The sequence below is a fragment of the Mustelus asterias genome, chromosome 19, assembly GCF_964213995.1.
Source record: "Mustelus asterias chromosome 19, sMusAst1.hap1.1, whole genome shotgun sequence".
NCBI classification, from domain to species: domain Eukaryota; kingdom Metazoa; phylum Chordata; class Chondrichthyes; order Carcharhiniformes; family Triakidae; genus Mustelus; species Mustelus asterias.
In genome coordinates, this window is record NC_135819.1 from 72,874,428 (window position 1) to 72,887,168 (window position 12,741).

A 12,741-nucleotide genomic window follows, 5' to 3' on the forward strand; every position below is an offset into this window, starting at 1 on the left:
ATTGGTCAAGCACTTCTTAATGACGATTGATAAAGGCAGCCCTGTGTTTCTAAAATTTAGATTTTTTCCCTCAAGAATTCTAAAACTATTTCACAAGTAGGTTTTCAATTTTGCCATAGACACAAACATTAGGGAAACAAAAGGTGTTTGATGGGGGTGCACGTTAAAGCTTACTGTACCCACATCCTCATACCCTTATCTGATGTTCTGAATGACTGTTTAAGCAGAGTTTCAATTTCTTGTTCTGGGTTTTTCTTGGACAATTAGTTTCTTTTCATGTAAGTGAATCTATTCTTACTGTTGGTTGTACTGAAAGCAGACATAAACAGGAAGAGACGTAGACAGCAATATTTTAGCAAAGAAAACTGCTTTAAAATGAATGTCCCCGTCTGCAGAGAAAAATCCGATCTGAAGTCTTCCGCTTATTTGGGTCGCACTTTATCACAACAAATAGATTTGAACTCTATTTTGACCAGTGGAGAATCAACCTATTCACAAACCATTCATTTAACTAATTACAAGTCCATCATAACTCATTTACATACAACACAGGTCCCCAGGCTTGCAATGAAAACAGCATTAGCTACCCACAGCATTTTGAGCGGATACACAAAATAGATTTTGCATTAAAAGCAGTTGAATGCAAAGTGAAGGGGGAAGAGTTTCAAAGTGTCAGCAACAATGTGTTAAAATCCTTATTTGCTCAGCTGCACTGGGAAAAGGTGAATCTGCTGCTTGGAACATCAAGCTGTCACATTACCTTGTAAACACAAGGTGTGAATCTATTACTTACCTTGTTTCCTATTTCAAGTAGGGAGATACACCTCCAATTATCAGAAGTGCAGTCATAGTAATGTTCTAAACAGCAGGAATAGCCTCATTTAATATTAACCTAATGTAACACCTCTGAAGCATATTGGAAAGTGCACCAGTAAAGTCCAACACCTCACACCAGCCTGAAGTGCAAATGGATTTGTCAGTCACTACCCTAAATGAAAATGTGAATGAAGTAGTGACAGCCCTGTAAAGTAAAAAAACAATAGCAACCCCGATGGTATTGATTGAATGGCATAGGTGAATAATCCTACCTACATTCATTAAGTATTATGGTGCATTTATATTACTGCACAGTTGTTAATCATGTTAATATTTCCAGTTGCACAAAAAGAACAGCTTTCCTCAACATTGCAGTTATAGAATCATAAAGCTTAAAGAGGGGCCATCTGGGCTGTGCTGGCTCTGTCCAAATTACCCAATTGGTCCCATTCCGTTTTCTTTACGCTGAAAATTTCTCCTTTTCAGCTACATATCAAATCGCCTCTTGAAAGCAGAGATTGAATCTGCTTCTATCACTATCACAATCACTGCGTTCCATAACTTACTACATTAAAAAGTCTTTGCCAATTATTTTAAATCTGGGCCCTCTGGTTAACAAAATCATGATTCCCCAGTCAAATAAACAACCACCGCTGGCAGTACTCAGTGCTGCACACAAAATGCTGTTTGCTAGCAGCAAGCATTCTGAATGCACAGTCAGCCCGCATAGACCAAAAAACGTAGCTTCTGTCTGCTGACAGACCTTGACCAAGCAGAGGAGCAAACTAGCATTTTCTCCCTAATCCAGTAGTTCCCAACCTTTTATATGTCACGGCACACCTCTGTTCTAGAAAAGATTTTTGATGCACATCTCCTATTTTCTCTGAACTGCCCTCCAGCAAAGGACTTCTTTGGGGCGATTTTCAGCCTTTGTTTGCTATCAGAGAGAACAGTGACGTGGGTGGAAAATCAGGAGAGAATCGGGAAACATAAGGACATAAGAAATAGGAGCAGGAGTAGGCCATCTAGCCCCTCAAGCCTGCTCCGCCATTCAATAAGATCATGGCTGATCTGATAGTGGGTTCAGTTCCACTTACCCGCCCGCTCCCCATAACCCTTAATTCCCTTAATGGTTAAAAATCTATGGTTAAATGGTTAAAAAATGCGGGGTTTCCGTGTTTTACTGTACATGCGTGGGTGCCAAAAATCTGATTCCCAGCATAATAATACTGATCACTGATGGCGTCAGTTTGAGCTATCACAAAACCTGGGCCAGTGACTTGGAAAAATGTAAACAGCACAATGTAAATCTAAAATGTATAAAGAGAATCTTGATTTCCTTAAAAACACAACTCACAAATAATTCATCCAGTTCTTACAAGATTTAATATTTTGAAATGGTCATCAGCATGAATGTTGACTGTTTCTCTCCACAGATGCTGCCTGATTATCAGGATTTTCCCAGCTTTTTCTCTTATGTTAGATTTCCAGCATCTGCAGTATTTTGCTCTCGTATTAATATTTCAAGTACTATTACCTCAGGGAGTAAAATGAAGTATGAGAGAAAAAGCAGTAGCATAATTTAAGAGGAGAAGTGCAGGGTAGAAGTCTCAGCATAATGTTAATCTCATATCTAGGCACGAGCTAAACATAACTATTGCCATGGTTTCAATATTGTGACTTTCAGAGCAGCATATGCCAATTTAACCTGCCTCTCTTGCTTCTCCCAGGGTTTTTGCGCCTTTTTTGAGTTTTTACTTTTTGTGTGGGCGCATGGAACCTTTGTCTTCAGTTCCAAGTCCCGTTGGTCATGTGCATGAGCCTGTCCAGTGTAAAAAATCTAATCCGCGCATATACAACTCTTTCCCAGTCGGCTCATGCACGGGAGGCCTGAGGTTCATTGGGTCTTGGAGATGCGACCACAGTTTTTGTTTAATTGTGTGAATTTTTAATCATTTTGAATCTTTTTTTTTGTGGCACACTTGGGGGTGGGAGCAGGTGCGTTCTCTGGTTGGAAATCATGACCCTAATCTTTACCCAATTCCGCAGAGACACTGAACCATGCTGAAGCAGAGCTGAATTGATGAGGTCAATGTTTTAAGTCTAGATGACCCTTCTTCAGAGCTCAAAGAGGGTGGGGGTCAAGATGGAGAGGAAAGTTCATAGTCTAAAATTGTTGAACTTAACATTGAATCCAGAATGCTGTTTGGAAGATCAAGTGCGACTCCTCCAGTTTGCGTTGGGCATCATTCCAGCAGGCTGAGGATGGACATGTGGGCATGAGAGCAAGATGCTGAGTTGAAATGGCAAGCACCGGAAGGTTGGGGTCATGTTGTGGATGGAGCAACGGTGTTCTGCAAAGCAGTCACCGGGTCTGCATTTAGTCTCTCCAATGGTTTTTTTATTTGTTCATGGGATGTGGGCTTCGCATTTGTTGCCCATTTCTGAGGGCATTTAAGAGTCAACCACATTGCTGTGAATCTGGAGTTACATGTAGGCCAGACCAGGTAAGGAGACAATGGTTTGTTTCATGGTCACCATTAGATTTTTAATTCTAGATTTTCTGTTTGTAGAGGTGACAGCACTGGGGGGCACGAAATACAATAGACCAAATTGGAGGAGGTGCAAGTGAAATGCCACTTCACAGGAAAGGAGTGTTTAGAGCCTTGGACCGTGAGGAGGAAGGAGGTAAAGGTGTTGTACCTTCTGTGATTGCATGGGAAGGTGCCATGGGAAAAGAATGAGAGGTTGGGGACGATGGAGGAGTGGATCAGGGGATCACAGAGGGTACCTCCTTCAATCTGGTCTATTGCATTTGCTGCTCCCAATGCGGTCTACTCTACATCGGAGAGACCAAACGAAGACCGGGTGACCGCTTTGCTGAACACCTTCGGTCCGTCTGCAAGCAGACCTTCCTGTCGCTTGTCACTTCAACACAGCACCCTGCTCTCCTGTCCACATGTCCGTCGTTGGCCTGTTGCAATCTTCTAGCGAACCCCAACGCAAACTGGAGGAACAGCACCGCATCTTCCAATTGGGCACTTTACAACCTTCCGGACTGAACATCGAGTTCAACAACTTCAGAGCATGAACTCTCCCCTCCACCCCCATTTCCATTTATTTTATTTCATTTCATCTCATTCTCCATTTTATCGCTCTCTTCTTTCTACCCCGCCCCCCAACCCCCCTTCAAGCCAACTGCCACATTCCTCAGGCAGTCCTTTACCAAGCTGTACCTTTGTTTTGCCATTCTCACATTCTGATCACTTCATGGACACTTTCAACACCTTCTCAGCTTTCTGCACGCTCATTTACATTCCCTTTGTCCAATTCCACCACCCCTCCCTACCCTCATAGTATAAATCTCTGCTCTCTTTCCTCCCAGCTTTGACGAAAGGTCATTCAGACTCGAAACGTTGGCTCCATTATCTCTCCACAGAGAGAGAGAGTGGAGAGAAATTAGATGCTGTCAGACCTGCTGAGATTTTCCAGCATTTATTCTATTTTTGTTTCAGATTCCAGCATCCGCAGTATTTTGCGTTTGTCACAGAGGGTGTTGTCCCTGTGGACTGCTAACAGAGGGGTGAGGGGAAGATTTAGAATTGGCATCATGCTGGAATTGGTGGAAATGGCATGTGACTCCAGATCCACAGCAATGTGCTTGACTCTTACATATCTTCTGAAATGACCTAGCAAGCCACTTAGTTGAAGGGCAATTAGAGATGGGCAATAAATGCTGGCCGAGCCAGCGATGCGAATATCCCATGCAGGAATAAAAAAAACATCTTGAATATCATGGATGGAGGTACGTTTAGAAAGCCTTTGAAAACAGGAACCGTGGTGTACAAAGGCTGTAATGAATCTAGTCAAGAAGAAAAGAAAAGCTTACAAAAGGTTCAGGGAGCTAGGTAATGTTAGAGATCTTGAAGGGTATGCAGCTAATAGGAAGGATCTTAAGAAGGAAATTAGGAGAGCCAGAAGGGGTCATGAGAAGGCCTTGGCAGGCAGGATTAAGGAAAACCCCATGGCATTCTACAAGTATGTGACGAGCAAGAGGATATGACATGAAAGAATAGGACCTATCAAGTGTGACGGTGGGAAAGTTTGTATGGAACCGGAAGAAACAGCAGAGGTACTTAATGAATACTTTACTTCAGTATTCACTATGGAAAAGGATCTTGGTGGTTGTAGTGCAGACTTGCAGCGGACTGAAAAGCTTGACCATGTAGATATTAAGAGGATGTGTTGGAGCTTTTGAAAAGCATCAAGTTAGATAAGTCGCTGGGACCGGATGAGATGTACCCCAGGCTACTGTGGGAGGCAAGGGAGGAGATTGTTAAGCCTCTGGCGATGATCTTTGCATCGTCAATGGAGACGGGAGAGGTTCCGGAGGATTGGAGGATTGCGGATGTTGTTCCTTTATTCAAGAAAGGGAGTAGAGATAGCCCTGGAAATTATAGACCAGTGAGTCTAACCTCAGTGGTTGGTAAGTTGATGGAGAAGATCCTGAGAGGTAGGATTTATGAACATTTGGAGAGGTATAATATGATTAAGAGTAGTCAGCATGGCTTTGTCAAAGGCAGATCATGCCTTACGAGCCTGATTGAATTTTGGAGGATGTGACTAAACACATTGATGAAGGAAGAGCAGTAGATGTAGTATATATGGACTTCAGCAAGGCATTTGATAAGGTGCCTCATGCAAGGCTTATTGAGAAAGTGAGGGGGCAGGGAATCCAAGAGGACATTGCTTTGTGGATCCAGAACTGGCTTGCCCACAGAAGGCAAAGAGTGGTTATAGATGGGTCATATTCTGCATGGAGGTCGGTCACCAGTGGAGTGCCCCAGGGATCTGTTCTGGGACCCTTACTCTTTGTGATTTTTATAAATGACCTGGATGAGGAAGTGGAGGGATGGGCAAGTTTGCTGATGACACAAAGGTTGGAGGTGTTGTGGATAGTGTGGAGGGACGTCAGAAGTTGCAGCGATAGGATGCAAGACTGGGCGGAGAAGTGGCCAATGGAGTTCAACCCAGATAAGTGTGAGGTGGTTCATTTTGGCAGGTCAAATAGGATGGCGGAATATAATATTAATGGTAGGACTCTTGGCAGAGTGGAAGATCAGAAGGATCTTGGGGTCCGTCTTCATAGGACGCTCAAAGCAGCTTGCAGGTTGAGGCTGTGGTTAAGAAGGCGTATGGTGTACTGGCCTTCATCAATCGAGGAATTGAGTTTAGGAGTCGTGAGATAATGTTGCAGCTATATAAGACCCTGGTCAGACCACACTTGGAGTACTGTGCTCAGTTCTGGTCGCCGCATTACAGAAAGAATGTGGAAGCCATAGAAAGAGTGCAGAGGAGATTTACAAGGATGTTGCCTGAGTTGAGGAGCATGCCTTATGAGGATAGGTTGAGTGAGCTCGGCCTTTTCTCCTTGGAGAAACAAAGGATGAGGGGTGACCTGATAGAGGTATATAAGATGTAGAGAGGTATTGATCGAGTGGATAGTCGGAGGCTTTTTCCCAGGGCTGAAATGTTGCCACAAGAGGACACAGGTTTAAGGTGCTGGGGAGTAGGTACAGAGGAGATGTCAGGGGTAAGTTTTTCACTCAGAAGGTGGTGGGTGCGTGGAATGGGCTGCCAGCAACGGTGGTGGAGGCCGATTCGATAGGGTCTTTTAAGAGACTTTTAGATAAGTACATGGAACTTAGGAAGATAGAGGGTTATAGGTAAGCCTAGTAATCGCTAAGGGAGGGACATGTTCGGCACAACTTTGTGGGCTGAAGGGCTGTATTGTGCTGTAGTTTTTCTATGTTAACAGTCGACATTGGAGTCTATTGAAAATTGACAGGTATGGACTGAAACAGGGTGGGACAAAAAAGGACAGAAACTGGTTAAAGTTAGGAAATAGTAACATTTAAAGGGCTGGTTAGTGGTTGTATGTGGGTAGCGATGTCTCCGAATTCATGTTCAGTGTGTACAATGGTTTGTATATAGGGAGCGGTGTCAACCATTTGCAGATGATACTAAAATAAAAGACATAACAAATAATTCCAAACACCATGGAAAGTTGTGTGGAGTGAGGAACGTCTTCCTTTCAAGGTTTGCTGTTGCAGGTTTAACAACACAAGACAGCAGAAGCAGCATCTTCAAAAGGATAAGCCGTGAAAAATCAAACAAAATCATGGACTTAATGGCAAGTGCAATCTAAAACAAAGTGGGGATATCATTTTGCCTTAGCAACACTGTGTGCAGATTTGCACTTTGCACTACCAAAAGGTTGAGAGAGAGAGAGCTCCTTAAAATCTACCTCCCTGAACAAGCTTTTGGTGATTTACCCTCATATTGCCTTGTGGTTCTGTGTCAAATTTTGCCTTATAACACTTCTGTGAAGTGCTTTGGGATATCTTATTACACCAAAGGCGCGATATAAATGCTGATGAAATTAATGAATGCTTAGAAAGAGGGAGAGGCATAATATATATACTTTTTTGGATTGGCAAATTATTGCTGTTTTATTATTGCTTTTACACATTGTATAATGAAATACAAAAAGGAAATAATGTTGAATTTGTATAGGACAATGTTTTGGCCACTGGTGGTTACTGGATTCTGGACATCTCAATAGAACCATGGAAAAAAGGACGGAGTGAAGATTTACTAGAACGATGTGAGGAATTGGAGAGTGGGTTACAAAGACAGGCCCAAACAATGACATGATTTTCCCCAACTGAAAGAGAGAAAATTAAAAGGACATTTTATTCAAGTTCTCAAACTTATGATGGGCTTTAGTTGAAATGAACAATTGTTTTCACTGCTTAACTAATCAGTGGCAGGGACCACAATCCCACCCAGGCCCTATCCCTGTAATCCCATGCATTTACCCTGCCAGTCTGCCTGACACTTAAGGGGCAATTTAAGATGGCCAATCCACCTAACCCGCACATCTTTGGAGTTGGACAAGGCAATTCAGCTCCTCGAGCCTGCTTTGCAGTGAGGCATCTTATAACAATCTTGTAAAGCAATGAGTGAGAGAAAGGAAGCTAATGCAGCTATCTATCAGTTGCCATTAGCCAGCAAAAACTCCTGTTATGTTCTATACTCAACACGAAACCAGATTACATACACTGTTATACAGGCAGGAGATTTATCACAGATTATCTGTCTGCTTAACTAGAATGTTTGTGCTGTGGGAAGTCTTAGTTGTTGACAAATGATACCATCTCATCAGAAGCTGAATGGCAGCAGTGTCCCAATGCCAGAGATAAGTTGATCACACTGAAACTGCCTTGGGCTTTTTATTTAATCTACACAATGATAAGCCTACAGAAACCCAAGACATAAGGGCTATTGATGCTCAGAATTCTGAACTAAATGCTGCAGCTAACGAAGGTGAAATGAAAGCACCCAAAGCAAACCAAAAAAACAATCCAGCATTTTGTGAAACACCTGATATGTTTGTGACATGTCTCATGACTTCCAGATTGTTTAAACTATTCAATTGTGGCATAGCACTAATCAGCATGCATCACAACATGGCATTTCTGCTGACACTTATTAAAAGTCGCTAGTTTATTTGATTAAGAAGCTTAATCAGTCTTTGATCTGAATTTACACCCATTTTTCTAATAAATTTATTTATTTGGCCCTTTTTCATTGATATAATCGTGGCTGCCACATTCTGAAACTTCCAATTAACAAATTCCTACCTAATTTTGAAATACTGAACCGCAAAACTATTCTCCCAAATATGTTGATGTTTGTTACAAAGCTTTCCCTCTTTCTACCCCTCAGCAAGTCAAGCATTAATTAAAAGTTGCATAATTCAAAATGCTGGATCATTAAAGTTTTGAGATACCCAACAGGATTTCCATTGTTGAATCTCTCCACCAAAATAATCCTGGGAGCTGCCGTTGACTAGAAACATACTGGACCGGCCACGTAAATACTGTGGCTACAAGAACAGGCTAGAGGTTTGCAACTCATGGCCAGAAACTTAGTTCTTGACTTCTCAAGGATTATCTACTATCTACAAGCCACAAGTCAGGAAGTTGAGGAAATATTCTTCACTTGCCTGGATAAGTGTAGCTTCACCAACACTTACTAAGCTCAACACCATCCAGGGGAAAGTAGTTTACTTGATTGAGACCCAGCCACCACCTTAAACACTCTCTCCACCATTGGCACACTGTGGTAGTAATGTGCACTACATACAAGAAGCACAACTGCAACTCTCTTAGGCTCCTTCAACACCACATTCCAAAATCCACCTCAAGGGATAAGGGAGTAGATGCATGGGAGCACCAGCTAGCAAGTTCTCTTTAAGACACACGCTGCTCTGACTTACAACTATATCACCGTTCCTTCACTGGGTCAAAAACTTGGAATTCTCTCTTCCAGCACTGTGGGTGTGCCCACACGACATGGACTGCAGCAGTTCAAGGCAGTGGACCTCCACCATCTTCTTCAGGGGAATTAGGAGTGGGGCAACAAATGCTGCCCTTGTCAACCATGAACACAATCCATGAAAGAAGTAAAAGAAAATTCAGATTTCAAAATCCTTAACAAGACAATCTATGATCACTTCCTCATCTCTTTCCACATTTTTCTTCCTGGGAAACGTGTTTTCCAGTTCCCCATAAATGCCTGCTTCCTATATCCTCTATAATTGCTACCTCTGCTGACATAAATCAAGGCATCTCCACATCATGACATAAGTCAAAACAGAATAGGAGCCAAATACTATCACCGTTGCAACTTCCATCAATTCTTACATTAAATTATAGCTATCACACAAAAAGAAACCCAAACTTATAGAAGTAGCTACAGTGTACTGAAACAGAAACTATACTTACCAAAGTAAATTCCCAGGGTCCCGGGGTCAGAAAGGTGAAGGAACTTCCTCGTCGGAGAGGAGGCCTGAAAAACAGATAGCCAACAGTTTATGGGAGTATTTGTCATTAGACCTGACATGAACCAGTTAGAAAGTTCCAATATTCTCTCAATAGTGTGATTAAAGCTGGAAAGATCTAAGATGATCAAGTACATGAAATGCACAGTATTCAAATCTAGATTTGCAGAATTTATTTTAACTTCAGCAGAAAGACACACCAGCTAATGAAACCCATGGCGTCTTGTCTGTCGCTCTTTTTGGATGTCAGGACTACAAGCAGATCTCGAGATCAGCCAACACGACACTAGCTGCTGTAGAAATGACTTCGTCAACAGAGAGTTTTCTAAATATTACCTGCTGTCCACAAGGATAAGAGCAGCTTCATATACAAGGCCAGGCTACTAACAGCTGCAATTTGAGCAAGAGTATTTCTGGGTTTAAAATTGGCATCATGACCAACTGCTCTTTGTAATGCTTCAATCGCATGTTCACACAGCAACATATCCACCTGCCTGACATCAATTATTATTTTGTCAGTCCAACGGGGAATCAAAAGTCCTTTTAAAAGTGGATCTAAACAGATTGCATTCAGATTTCACATTGCTTTATGACATTTCACTTTCTTCAACAAAAAAAACTGTTGTGAACTAAATATCCAATTACAGTATTGGATTGTCTTCTGCTAGTGAAGGAGCCCGGACAATCAGAATTCTCTTCAAAAATAATACAATTTTGTCTTTAAAAATTAATTGAATCTCCCTTGTAGGATTTCAAGTAGTTTGTCATTTCAACTTCATACAGAGTCATAGACCCTTACAGCATGTAAACAGGCCCTTTGGCCCAACTTGTCCATGCCGCCCTTTTTTTTAAAACCCCTCAGCTAGTCCCAATTGCCCGTGTTTGGCCCATATCCCTCTGTAGCCATCTTAGCCATGTAACTGTATAAATGCTTTTTAAAAGATAAAATTGTACCCGCCTTTACTACTACCTCCAGCAGCTTGTTCTAGACACTCACCATCCTCTGTGTGAAACAATTGCTCCTCTAGACCCTTTTGTATTTCTCCCCTCTCCTCTTAAACCTATGCCCTCTAGTTTTAGACCCCCCTACCCTTTGGGAAAAGATATTGACTATCTAGTTGATCTATGCCCCTTATTATTTTATTGACCTCTATAACATCACACCTCAGCCTCCTATGCTCCAGAGAAAAAAGTCCCAGTCTATTCAGCCTCTCATAGAACATAGAACAGTACAGCACAGTACAGGCCCTTCGGCCCTCGATGTTGTGCCGAGCTTTGTCCAAAACCAAGATCAAGCTATCCCACTCCCTATCATTTTGGTGTGCTCCATGTGCCTATCTAATAACCGCTTGAAAGTTCCTAAAGTGTCCAACTCCACTATCACAGCAGGCAGTCCATTCCAAACATAGAAACCCTACAGTGCAGAAGGAGGCCATTCGGCCCATCGAGTCTGCACCGACCACAATCCCACCCAGGCCCTACCCCCACATATTTACCCGCTAATCCCTTTAACCTACGCATCCCAGGACTCTAAGGGGCAATTTGTAACCTGGCCAATCAACCTAACCCGCACATCTTTGGATTCCACACCCCAACCACTCTCTGAGTAAAGAAGCTACCTCGGACATCCCTCCTATATCTCCCACCATGAACCTTACAGTTATGCTCCCTCCGCTCTAAAGAGAAAAGTCCCAGCTCCCGCAACCTCTCCTCATAAGACCTACCCTCCAAACCAGGCAGCATCCTGGTAAATCTCCTCTGCACTCTCTCCAATGCTTCACATCCTCCTTATAACTCAAACCATCAAGGCCCGGTAGCATCTTAGTAAATCTTTTCTGCACTCTTTCTAGTTTAATAATATCCTTTCTATAATAGGGTGACCAGAACTGTACACAGTATTCCAAGTGTGGCCTTACCAATGTCTTGTACAACTTCAACAAGACGTCCCAACTCCTGTATTCAATGTTCTGACCAATGAAACCAAGCATGCTGAATGCCTTCTTCATCATTCTGTCCACCTGTGATTCCACTTTCAAGGAGCTATGAACCTGTATCCCTCGATCTCTTTGTTCTATAACTCTTCCCAATGCCCTACCATTAACTGAGTAAGTCCTGCCCTAGTCCGATCTACCAAAATGCATCACCTCGCTTTATCTAAATTAAACTCAATCTGCCATTCGTCAGCCCACTGACCCAATTGATCAACATCCCATTGCAATCAGAGATAACTTTCTTCACTGTCCACTATGCCACCCATCTTGGTGTTCTCTGTAAACTTACGAACCATGCCTCCTATATTCTCATCCAAATCATTAATATAAATGACAAATAACAGTGGACCCAGCACCGATCCCTGACACACATCGCTGGTCACAGGTCTCCAATTTGAAAAACAACCCTCTACAACACCCTCTGGCTTCTGTCATCAAGCCAATTTTGTATCCATTTACTTACTCACCCTGGATCCCGTGAGATTTAACCTTATGCAACAACCTACCATACGGTACCTTGTCAAAAGCCTTGCTAAAGTCCATGTAGACAACATCAACTGCACTGCCCTCATCTACCTTCTTGGTTACCCCTTCAAAAAACTCAATCAAATTTGTGAGACATGATTTTCCACTCACAAAACCATGCTGACTGTCCCTAATCAGTCCTTGTGTCTCTAAATGCCTGTAGATCCTTTCTCTCAAAATACCTCCCAACAACTTAACCATTACAGATGTGAGGCTCCCTGGCCTGTAGTTCCCAGGCTTTTCACTGCAGCCCTTTTTAAACAAAGGCACAACATTTGCCATTTTCCAATCTTCAGGCACCTCACCAGTGACTGTTGATGATTCAAATATCTCTGCTAGGGGACCACTTCATCAGGTCCCGGGGATTTATCTGCCTTGATGTGCTTTAAGATTTCCAGCACCCCTTTCTCTGTTATATATACACTCCTCAAGACATCACTATTTATTTCCCCAAGTTCCCTAACAGTCATGCTTTTCTCAACAGTAAATACTGATGAGAAA

At 42.5% G+C, this 12,741-nt stretch overlaps 1 protein-coding gene across 3 annotated transcripts in view; it reads right to left on the reverse strand.

The window, feature by feature from the left end:
- net1 (neuroepithelial cell transforming 1) overlaps positions 1-12,741 on the reverse strand; it is a 135,149-nt gene that overhangs the window by 73,228 nt on the left and 49,180 nt on the right. For 2 of the 3 annotated variants that reach the window (XM_078235851.1, XM_078235850.1), the window contains exon 2: positions 9,669-9,732. In XM_078235851.1, the coding sequence (XP_078091977.1) occupies positions 9,669-9,732 (64 nt within the window). Of the gene's footprint in view, positions 1-9,668; positions 9,733-9,924; positions 9,957-12,741 lie in introns of those variants that run through there. The other variant, XM_078235852.1, reaches the window with a different exon arrangement.